This window comes from Acomys minous (genome assembly GCF_964271855.1).
Source record: "Acomys minous genome assembly, chromosome: 20".
In the NCBI taxonomy this organism is placed as follows: domain Eukaryota; kingdom Metazoa; phylum Chordata; class Mammalia; order Rodentia; family Muridae; genus Acomys; species Acomys minous.
The window spans coordinates 13525349-13537954 of NC_140502.1; the positions used below are offsets into that span (position 1 = coordinate 13525349).

Genomic DNA, 12606 nt, shown 5'->3' on the forward strand with positions numbered 1-12606 from the left:
CCCCCCAGCCCCCAACTTCCTGGCTTGAGCTCCTGCTCTGCTTTCCCTCAATGATGGGCTGTGATGGGGAAATGCAAGCCTAATAAACATTTGCTTCCCTGAATTGGTTTTTGTCATTGTTTTATCACAGCAACAGAAGCCAAACAAGGACAAGATCTAATCCATTTCATATTGAAACTCCTGTCCAATCGCTACCTTAATCAAGGGTGTACAGCCTTCCAGGATGAAGAAGGTGCCAGAAAATTCCCAGGTCCCTTTAAATTGCCAAGTAGGGCTAGGTCAGTCGTGGAACCAGGGTAGCGCAGCACAAGGTGGTGTGCGTCTAGGCTGGGTCACCTTCCCCGAAAGAAGCACACACTTAATGCCATCCATGGTCTCAGTTTGCCTTGCCATCAAAATTCAGCACCCAGAAGATGTCTGTGAAGCAGTTAAAAGCAGCCAAGAATGACAGGATGGAAGCCATAAGAAGAGTATCTGCATTGGAAGTTTTACTAGATTTTTGCAGAACATTTGTGCAAAGGAGTAACTATTTGCTTTAAGTTGTGGAGTACAATGTATCAAACACAAGATGATCATTTCATGTTTGCTGCCAGTTGAACCAGCTGCCAAAATTCCCGTAATTATTCTGGGTACTATTAGGAAGACAAGGCACTCTATCCTTAACATTTTAACTGATTTTTTTAAAGCGAAGGGTGAGTAAACAATTGTGAGCAAACAGTTTTACATAGGTAGAAGAAAGTCAGGAGGCAATTTTTTTTCTTAACCAAGCCAAACTGGACACAATAGAGTAGTGACTCATAAGAACAAAAGGTGCAAAAGTGGGAAAGCCCAGAGAAGTGAGGTGATTGGCAGTTACTAGCCATGAGTTGTGATTATGAAAAAAAGCAATACAGCCTCTCATAATGGAGGTGAGAGTGCAAAAGGCCAGAACAGTAGACACCACGGCCAGGACATTCTGGGTTGCTCTGGACTCTGGGGACGTTCTCCTGCAATTATGAGAGCTACGGATGTGTTGAACTCTCTGTTTGTGTCTGTAAAGAATGACAATCATGGAGACACTGGAGAAGGCAATGAGCAAAGAAAAGAAGATTTCAGGACACACCACGAATACTGTATAGAGTGAGTCACTGATGTTGTCACTCCCTCTAAGGGAACAGTATCCGTAGTCTCGTATTCTTGTCACATTGTAGACATTCCTTTTGGTAAATGAGTAGACAAAGGAAATAGAATTCAACAAGAAGTTCCAGACCCAGAGAAGGGAAACAGAACAGCCAAGGTACCTGACAGCTTTGACTTTCAGAGCCTCCCAGCAGGATTTCCTGGGGTTGATAGTTATTGTTTGGAAGACACTCAAGAGGCAGGTGGTAGAAATGGACATACTTTGACCAGATCCTTGAATGAGCAACAAGGGCCTACATCCTAAAGGATTCACAAAACCCTTCAGTCCCCAAACAGACATTGTTTGGGGCACCCCTGTGGAGAGAAGTATCAAGGCATTGGCTGCCATGAGGTGCGTGAGAATCAAATCTATGGGCTTTAACACAAATTCTCTGTAGTACAGACCCAGATAGTAGACCACAAGAAACAAGTTCCCCAGAATTCCAACTGTGGTTGGTAATAAAAAAAGAACTCTGATTGCCAGATTCCCGAAGTCCATTTGGTGAATTGTGATTGTAGCCTGGGGTTTAATTCCTGTTGTTACTAGGCAGATGAAGAAGAGGGTCTTTTAAACTCAGGAGTACAAGGCCAGTCTAGACCAATTAAAAAGGCCTCATCCCCAAAATTTTGGAAGGCGTGCTTACTTCCCATGCTTGTTACTGTGAGTTTTCTCAATACTTGAGTATGCATGCATTGATGGAAGGAGAGCCATCAAGTTTCCTAGAAAATAAAGCATTCAGCCTGATGTGATATTTGCTCATGAGAACAAAGAAAAATGACAGGCAATATAAACAAAAATAATGTAATATATTTTCTAGTGATGTTTAAACGAAATCAACTTCAATTAACAACCCCAAAACGTAAATAAAGCACTTTCCAATAAAACATTTTAATTTATTTTTGAAACTTCAAGAAAATCTACCCTGATAACTCTCATTTCTTCACTCACCAAATCTACCCTCCTCCGTCATAATCTCACACGAAAAAACAAACAAACAAATAAATTAACCATACTAAATCCTTTTTCCTTACCTGAGCATGGTCAGTTTAATAAATTAAAACCATATGTATGTATATGTATATGCATATGTATATGTATATATATTCTAAAATCAAAGATAAATCATGAGAACTCTATAATACCACCCAGAATACATGTATACTCATATACAAGATCAAAGTTTTCTCTATCTTATCTTTGCTGGAGCCATCTATGGTTTAAACCAAATTATTTCTCCTTTTTCCAATGACTCTAGAAAAAAAAAAATCCCAAGGGAATATGCCTAACCCTGTTCTAGGCAATGGGGTTCAATATGCCACAGCTAATTGATTGTTTTTGGATTGTGTAAAGCTACTTTCTTGCTTTGCTTCCACATGTCCACTGCCAATCAAGATTTATATGTTCTGGGCTCTTTGCCTCAAAAAGCTGGGTGTAAAATGCAATCCATGCTGCTCTGCGAAAACTGTTTCCCTCTAGGCAGTCATTAAAGCCTCCTAAATACAGACTCTGAATATGGACTTTGTTTGGGCTCAGCGGTCTTTGGATCACCTTCTCATATTTATGTTGTACAAGGAAAAAAAAACCCACTATTAAAGTCACAAAATGTATTAGAATGATGGTTCAAGTGACAACTCACATCATATTTGTAGTTAAGAGCCAGCTCTTCGACTTGATACCCTATGAGCTTTTCAGGGGGAAGAGGTCCCCCTCAGTGACAGTCATAGGGGAGGGGAGTAAGGGGAAAATGGCAGGGAGGAAAGAATGGGAGGATACAAGGGATGGGATAACAATTGGGATATAATATGAATAAATTAATAAAATAAAAATAACTCATGTTAAAAAAATAAAACAAAGAGCTAGCTCTTCACACAACATAAACACAGGTGCACATGTGCACCTTCAGGCCAAAACTCTTAGAGAAACGAGGTCATCTGATGTGATGTAACCTCACAGAATGCACAACAAACTAAAAATATGCAAGATATAATACGCCAACAGACACGCAGGGAGAATATCGCTTTCTGTTGAATGAGCGCTACTGGAGAAATGATCAGCTTCTCTGCTAAAACTTTGGGATAATCGTGCACCACTCAGAAGCCGAGAGTGAACAGGACAGGAAAGCAGGAGGTGGGTTAACCACATCCATGCCCTGCAGAGGGAGAGAACACAGTCCAGAACCCTTTTTTTTTTTTTGTCCCTATGATAGAAAGCCTCCTCAAACCATTCTTAAATTTGGTGATACGTCCTTGAAGAAGCCTACAGTAGAAGCTTCGAAACAGCGCCCGTTTGAAGCAAGCGTTTCAAGGAAGATCACTGTTGCCACTGACACTCATCAACCATGAAGGGACAAGTTAACTAGACAAGAAGTATGGCAGATCCGGCAATGAATCCTCAGATTTGAAGAGGTTTAAACTGAATGGGGAGATTACCGAGCCCTTTGGACACAGCATGTAAAAGCAGCCTCCCCTTCTCCATGCAGTCGCTTTGCGGAACATGGAAGACGGCTGCAAAAATGGCACCAAATGATTTTCACATGTAAGGCAATATGTAATTCTTCACTATGTTGAAAATCAATTTATTTGTACATCTCTTCGTTGTTTCTGGACTCTATTTTTTGCCATGGACCTAATTGTCTTCAATGGTTTCTATATGTCTTGATTAACACGAATCCATAAATCATAAATTCAGATAGCATACATTTTTTTGGAAAAAATTCCATTGTCTAGTACAAGTCGATTTAATTCCCACACATTTTGTGGACTGTGGCTTGTACTGTATTGAGTCTATAGCTCAACTTAGGGGGAAAAGTAGATACATTAAAGTCATCAATACTTAAAAAAAAAAAAGAGAGAAGAAAATGGCTGCAAGAAAACAGAAGCTACTCTATACTTATGGAATCCAAGTTCAAGGAGACAGATAAATGTGTCCAGAGTGTAATTTCATAACTTCTAACTTAGAAGTGTGTTTTAAAGTGGGAGTGAGTGTGTTTGGAGTCCAGGAGACTTAAAAGTTCCCATAACAGGGCCTAGTAGTGGGGTAGTGTAGGTAAAACAATACATGTGTTTTAAAAGTGAGAAAAATTAAATAATGGACCTAGTAAAGTGTTTTTTAAGTTAATATAATATACATTGAAAATACCAAATTTGGGCTTGCTTGTGGATGAACCAGGAAACCTGTACCCCTGCACTGTATGTGAACACTTCTCCAAACATTTGAAAATGGATTGCATCTGCTTAAGTAGAGCAAACCATCACCATACACACTGCTAATCACATTCATTTTTATTTTTCCAACACTGTATTCACTATTTAATGATTCTGAGAAGAATCTTGTATAATTACAATGAAATCTGTGTTACAGATGGTAAGTGTATTTTATAAACTACTGTTCTATCTTTTTAATATTTGAAATTAAATTTTCATTGCTTCATTGAACTATTCCTCCTCCAAAGCCTTGCAAAACACCACCCTGCCCCCCCCCACACACACACAAAGAAACTCTCAGACTCATGGCCTCTGGCTTCTTTCTCTTAATTTGTGATTTCATATATGTATAAATGTGGGTGCTTATATGCTATTATATATATATACATATATATATACACACCCATACATACATTACATACATACATACATAAATATTTTGCTCAGCCTGCATGTTACTTATGTGTACATAGTTTCAGTGCTTAACATTGGGTGCTGGATAGTCAATTGTGAGGCTCTTGCTGAGGAAAGACTATTTGTTCCTCCTCTCAGCAATCTTTCATTGTGTGCAGCTCTGTGCCCTAAAGAAAGAAAATTCTCATTGACAAAAAAGGCCATCATTCATGCACATAATACACACACACACACACACACACACACACACACACACACACAGGGGGGTGTTAATCAAAAGGCAGAAAACAGAAAAACAAGGACTGATCACAATGCAGAAATCAATGAACTGTAAGGTACCAAACCTGATTTTTACCCACCACAATAAAACTGCAGCACACAAGGCACATGGAGCATTTTGGTAGAGGAGGCAGAACGACTGCAAGAGCCAGAGGAATATAGATCTGCCGTGACATGATATCTCCTAGTAACGTCGGAGAAGCTACACTGATGAAGTCTCAACCTGGATGCCTAAGCAAATCTGAACAATGACACAGTCATGATAACAGGGATTAAGAGAATCCCACAGTAACCCCACATTTAAGAACAACCACACATATAAGTTCACATTTTACGTGATTGCATATCAATTACGGGCTTTCACCTGTAGACCACCCACTAAAGCTCAGTAGCCTCCAATGGTCAGTTAAGTGATATACACAAAAGAGAATTCAATATACCAACTGCGGCCTCCAGAGATTCCATGTCATCTCAGTTATGGGGGGAGTGGGTAGCTGTTCCAAGCCAGCAGGAGAGGCTAGCATCAAGGTCACCATGTGCCAGAGAAAAATCAGCCATAATGATCAGTGTGATCATCTATGCTTTCACAGCATGAAGGAACTGTGTTGACATTCTGTTTTGGTGGAGGGACACAGCACGGCTCACAGGATGTAGGAACCAATCTTTGAGTTTCAGTTAGCATCAAACATTCAGCAGAATTGTTTAGTCCTGCATCACCTGCAGGTGGCTAAGCAAGAGGATGATCTCAAAATGAAAAATCACGGCCAGACGTGCCACAAAGATCTTGAGCACAAAGGATCCAGACACACCTCAAGAAGTCAGGGGATGCCGGCTATAGAGGCTGAGATGAAGCATTTAGGACAGAAGAAATGAGGACATAGTATGTATTTTGCAAAGAAAGAAAATTAAAAGAAAGAAAATAGTTGGGAGTGATTACCAGAAACTACAAGGGAAGAACATTCCAGAGCTCTCCTCAGGTAGCATTTACTATGGAGAAAAAGGAGTAATAGAACCAAGAGTGGTAAAAGAATCTGGGTCTACCCCAGCAGCAGTGACCCACAACGGACAGGAATGGTATGATGCTGAAATCACCCAGGAAGTGCAAGGAAAACTTTTGAAAACCGCAAGATTTATGATGACTGGAGAAAAGAAAAGCCTACAAGAAAGGCACATAGTGAGAAATGTCAACTCTGAACAAAAGAACACGTGACACTAGGTACAAGCGTAAGCTGTTATGTCAACACACTGAAAGTCAAAAGATGGTGATAAACACCATATTCTATGATTTCCAAGCTATCCTAAACACCACCACCCAAAATGATGGATGCTGAAGATTTGGATCACAGCCAATGTACAAACTAGATTAGTGCCACTGGTCATTTCTCAAAATCAGAGTCCTCTCCTAAAAGTTTTCGTGACAAATATTAATTTAAAGTACCTACCTGAAAATGGTATTGCAGTATCAAATATGAGAAAATAACACAGCATGTATCCCACATTGCTTAATTTCCTCCTATCTGGCATTCTGGGGAGTTATGATAAAATATTTTCCTAGCCACAAAGAAATTTTAAATTATTCCACAAAAGAGAACTCCACACATCAGATCTGAGGAAGACAACAATGCATTCCAAAAATCATAAGGACTAAAGTTTAAAATGTACAACAGTTGTTGGATTAGGACTCCATTTATAAAAGTCACATACATGTAACATGTGCTCTAACCTTTCAAAAGTCTGCAGTTCCAATACAGAGGGACCCCTAATTTTCACAGTGTTTTGTATTGGTCCCCGATAAAGACTCCATTCCATACTCAATCTTAGATCTTTCCCTTTCTTTGGATTGCAGGTTAGACTCATGGTTGTTTTCTTCTGCTTCATCTGTCCTCTCTACTCTTTCATTGTGAACATTTAAACAAATAACAGGTGCAACTTTTTATTAATTAAGTATATAAACAACCTACACTGGTAAAAATATATAAGTCAATGCTGTTCTCTCAGTTTTACACCATCTCTCACGTTCATAAATGCCTGATGTAGAGAGTAGATATATATCCACTGTGAAGACACGAACATAGAAACACAAAGGGGTTGGGCATGGTGGTGCACACCCTTAACCACAGCACTCGGGAGGCAGAGGGAGGCGGATTGCTGTGAGTTCGAGGCCAGCCTGGCCTACAAAACGAGTCTAGGACAGCCAAGGCTACACACAGAAACCCTGTCTCGAAAAACAAACAAATAACCCCCCTCAAAAAAAAAACAAAAACAAACAAAAAAAAAAAAAACAAAATCAAAAACCAAACCAAACCAAACAAATAAAAAGAAACACAAAAAGGTAAGCGACTCTATAAATTGAAAATCTCTTTGTGTCAGAGTAAATACTACACAGTCCTGGACGTAGCTTGTGTGACACAAACACAGTCATTTCCAATCTATGCTCACAAAGCCATGAGAGATGTTTTCAAACATATGATAGCCTTCTATGTAGATTCCTTTCCTCACTAGACATTTGCTCAGTATGTTGATATTTATTCAATGCTTTTGGCTATAGAAATGGTTTCTTTGGGGGAGGGGCTAGAGAAATTTCTCAGCAGAAATGAACTCTTGCTGCTGTTGCAGAAGAGTGGGTTTTAGATTTCAGCAAGCACATGGCGCTTTACAACTACCTGTAACTCCAGAACCAGGGCATTCAAACATTCTGTTCTGTCCTCTGCAGTCACTGCATTCTCATACTGCACACACACACACATGCACACATGTATATGTGCAAACACACATGCATCCATGCACGCATGTGCTCACACACACACATATATGTGTGGAAGTAAAACACATATGTCCACAAAATCAAAATAAATAATGAATCTTTTTAAAAAATAATCTTTTTTAGGAGGCACCTCAGACATGTGCTCTGGTGCCCACTTGTTGGATACCTACTCTGGTGGGGCAGCCATGCCAGGCAACAGAGGAAGAGGATGCAGCCAGTCCAGATGAGATGTGGTAGACTAAAGTCAGGTGATAGGTGAGAAAGGATTTTCCCTTTCTGAGGACTCGTGGAGGAGGGATAAGAAAGGAAGGGTGGGACCAGGAGGAAGAAAGGGAGCAGGCTACAATTGGGATGTAATTTCAACCAATTAAAAAATTTAAAAATGGAAGTTTTTAAATGAAAATGAAAAAGTTTCCATTTTTATCATTACCCGTTATTTCACAGGCAAATGACAAGTGGAGATAAGGTTTTAAAGATTTTAATAAAATACAATGTTCTAAATATGATCCGAAATGAGAGAAAGCTGTCTCATCTCCCAGTTTCTGTTGACAAGCACAAGAAAGTCTTGATGCTTATGATGTCCCTCAAGTATACATTGTTATCACTGAGGAGTAAAAGCCACAGTGTTAATCACAGATGAGTTACTGACAACATTACTATGTATAAAGTGCAACAGGGCATACTAATGCGTGCCGAACGAGAAGAAAATTATATTACTAAAATATTGCATTTTACATTTTATACATACTTACTACTTCTTACGTTATTGGTGGTATTGCAATACAATTCCTAAGTCCATCAAATAGAGAAGACGCACATAACATGAAGAAACAAAGGAGAAAACAGGTGAAAAGATGAAACTTTTCCAAACTGAAATAAAGAACAATTTGCAGACAAGCATAGCTGAAGGGTGGAGTCCTCACCCTCCGTGCACAAGGCCCTGTGGTCCACTAGTGACAACGATACGCAATGAAGGAAATCATGCATCAGGTTATATTTATCACTAGAATTATGAATAAACCAGCGGAGACAACAGGACATATCTGTTCCTCGCTCTCATTGCCTGATACTCATTCTATAATGTCCTTTCAGTAATACTGTCCTAAGGCCAAGAGAGAGGTTTCCAAGCAGTCTTTGTACCAGGGGTCACTCAATACAAACACAGTTACTCCCTCTGTAACTCATAAATGTACTGACACAACAGTTTACACACGAATACACTTTACTCCAGAAGAGATTCGCATCTTCCCATGGGTGTGTGCTTTGTATATTACTATTTTACTGGTTACTATGGTGTGAGTCTATGGTAAGTTCGCCCGCAATCATAATAATACCTAAAAAGTTAGTCTACACATCATACAAAGTAAGCTGAATTATCGCATTGACTTAGTACCGCATTCTTTCAGCACATTCACAGAATGGCTGCATCACCCTGGTGTTACCCACAGTAACCTTCAGTGATGGACTACATCACACTAAGGAACAACGTGGAACAGCACAATGTTATGAATTCTTTTGTGTTCCTTACCCACCTTTTAGGTATGGACTTGTTCTTGTGCCTTCTCTGTTTTTCCAACTATCTGTTCCTACCTCAGATTCCCATGACCAGAACGAATATTTGGCAGGCCCCTTTGCTTTGCCGGCTTTGCAGAACACGCTAGCATATCAACTCCTCACCTGACTTAATGACTCTGCAGCATGGTGGGCTCAGTGTGCTGATCCGCAAGATCATAACAACCAGCCCTGTGGGGAGAAGAAAGCAACTCAAGCGTCACATAAGAGTTTGTGACTGTGACCTCACCTCCCTCCAGAATGGCAATTTTCATTTCACCTGCAGTGGCGATGACAGCACTAGCTTTGGGAGACAAAATCGTTTTGAAACTTTTTCCAGTTGCAAATTTAAAAATAAATAAATTGAAATTTCTCATAGTATCTCCAAAGGGACAATGCGTTTTTAAGAGTAGTTGAGTTTTAACATACTAGAAACTTTGAGATCAGATTCATGAGACATGTATAGAAGTGTCTATGGTTCGTTTCTACAGGCGTCTGTGACTTCTTCCAACACAAATCAGCTTAGCTCTTTATTTTTGTCCAGTAAGCAATGACTCCAGCTTTTATTTCACACACATAAGTTATCTGTCCTATAATTTATTGTAAAACACATTGTTTTGAAACTCAACACTGTTACAAATAATTAAATTAAAAAGTAACTAATCTTAAATTCAAATTTACTTGCTGTTATTTACGAAAGAACATTAAACAGAAAAAAATCGCTATGCTTTCATTGAGACCAATGGTTTTAGGTAAGTAAAGAAAAAAAAATATTTGTTGAACCTGTTTGGCTCACACTCTGCTAATACGAGGCAGGAAAGAAGTAGTTCTGTAAGAATTTAAATTGGCAAAAAATATTAAGTTGGGCACTGTGGTGCAAACCTGTAATCCCAGCACTCAGGGAGGCAGGGGCAGGTGGATCTTTGTGAGTTCGAGGCCAGCTTGGCCTACAAAACTGAGTGTAGGACAGACAAAGCTACACAGAGAAACTCTGTCTCGAAAAAAAGGGAGATGGGAAATAGAAGGCTCCAGAGGATCGTAGAAACCTACAAGAAGAGCACCGGAACAGGTGGATCAGGGCCCAGGGCTGTCTGCTCAAACTATTGCACTAACCAAGGACAATACAAGTAGTAAACACAGATTAGGTCTTTAAAAAAACATTTACACAGTTGAGTGGAGAGTGGGGACTGACTTCCACATGAACTCTGGTGCCCCATATTTGACCACCTCTCCTGGATGGGGAGGCTTGGCAGCATTCAGGGGAAGGACAGCAGGCTACCAAGAGGAGACTTGATACCCTATGAGCATATACAGGGGGAGGAGGTCCCCCTCAGTCACAGTCATCGGGGAGGGGAGTAAGGGGAAAAAAGGAGGGAGGGAGGAATCGGAGGATACAAGGGATGGGATAACAATTGAGATGTAATATGAAAAAAATTAATAAAATATATTAAAAACATTTACTTAAATGTCCCTGAACATCTCATACACATGAATGTGGTTTAGTCATGTGTATCCTTCATCATCTCACTGTCAATTCATTTGCTACCTGCCCCCCCCAAAGTCATTACTTCTTTCAAATATCCCTTGTTTCATTAAAAACACTGTGCCTAGTACAGCAGCATTGTTGGAAGCATTGTTAGTCTCTCAACTTATGGATTTTTAAAGAATAAATTGGAACATCCTTTGGCTAATAGCTCATGTGTTAGGAGTGGGACCTTCTGAAAAGCTCCATCTGCCTGGATTCTGTCTAGCTTGGTCATTTGCAAGTCTCACGCATATTGTTATAACATGTAAAACCACATGTGCAAGTGCAAGTAAGTATCCCGTTCTTCTGTGCACAACCTGTTTCTTTGGAGTTGTCTACCATCTCTGGTTCTTACTCACATTTTGTCTTTTTTGCATGATAATCGCTGTGTCTTCTCCTATCTCCGAGGGTGGGATTCATGACCCTTTTCATTGGTTTTGTGACTCCCCTCTCACACAACTACCTGATGGTCACCTTTCAGCACCCAAGACCAGCTGACAACACACACACACACACACACACACACCACCACCACCACCACCACCACCACCACCACCACCACCACCACCACGACCACCACCACCACCAACAACAACAACCAAGCTGAACTATTGTGGTGCCTGCTTTTAATCCCAGCACTTGGGATGCAGAGGCTGACAGATATCTGTAAATTCCAGGCAAGCCTGTTCTCTAGATTTCCAGAACAGCCAGGGCTCCACAGAGAACTCCTGTCTCAAAACCAAACCAAACCAAAGCAAACCACATGAAAACAAACAAAAACAAAAGTCACTGTAGTGAAAGGGAACACTGCCACAGTCAAATGGAATAGCAACACTAACATTTATTTCCCATGACTTATAATCCTATATTCTCAAATACAGCTTATTCCAAAGTTATTAAATGTCTTTATTTCCAGAGATATGGATTCCAACTGCTGCTTGAACAGGGTCAAGCCCTTGGCAGTGGAATGAGACAGAGTTTAGGAGGCACCCAGAAAATGTCTGAAGCATAAAACAGAACAGACAGAGGCTACAAGGAGACTGTCTTCATCAGCAGAGATGATGATGTAGTTCATTTTGGACAAACAAGATGTTTGATGCACATGCTGTGAGGACTACAGTCTGGGGAGGAATTAAATGTGTGGCCCAAAATAACCCTGTGTTTGTTTGTCTCTGTGTTTTGTTTTGTTTTGGTCTTTCCTTTTCTTTGCAGATTGGTGTCTAGTAGCCTAGTCTGCTCAGAACCTCATTAAACAGTCCAGACTGATCTTTTTTTCTCTTTTTAAAAAATTATTAATTTATTCAGATTACAACTCAATTGTTATCCCATCACTTGTATCCTCCCATTCCTCCCTCCCTCCTGCTTTCACCCTACTCCCCTCCCCTAGTTCAAAGATGGAGGGGGACCTCTTCCTCCACTATATGATCATAGGATATCAAGTCTCATTTTGGTAGCCTGCTTATTCTTTCTTTGAGTGCCATCAGGCCTCCACACCAAGGGGAAGTGGTCAAATATGGAGCACCAGAGTTCATGTCAAAGTCAGTCCCCACTCTCCACATAACTATGGAGAATGTATTGTCCATTGGGTAGATCCGAGTAGGCGTTCAATGTTTACTATTGTATTGTCCTTGGTTAGCGAAATAGTTTGAGCAGACCCCCTTGGGCCCCAATCCACCCATCATGATGTTCTTCTTGTAGGTTTCTAGGGCCC

The 12606-nt window shown here is 40.2% G+C and overlaps 1 protein-coding gene across 1 annotated transcript; it reads right to left on the reverse strand.

The window, feature by feature from the left end:
* Positions 1–242: 242 nt before the first annotated feature.
* LOC311591415 (vomeronasal type-1 receptor 4-like) lies at positions 243–1866 on the reverse strand. The gene has a single exon (XM_084770983.1). The coding sequence runs from the start codon at positions 1655–1657 to the stop codon at positions 740–742; it is 918 nt and encodes a 305-aa protein (XP_084627109.1). The 5' UTR covers positions 1658–1866; the 3' UTR covers positions 243–739.
* Between the last annotated feature and the right edge of the window lie 10740 nt (positions 1867–12606).

Excerpts from the sequence above, each read along its gene's own strand:
- LOC311591415 (XM_084770983.1), bottom strand. The coding sequence starts at position 1,657 with ATGGACTTCGGGAATCTGGCAATCAGAGTTCTTTTTTTATTACCAACC.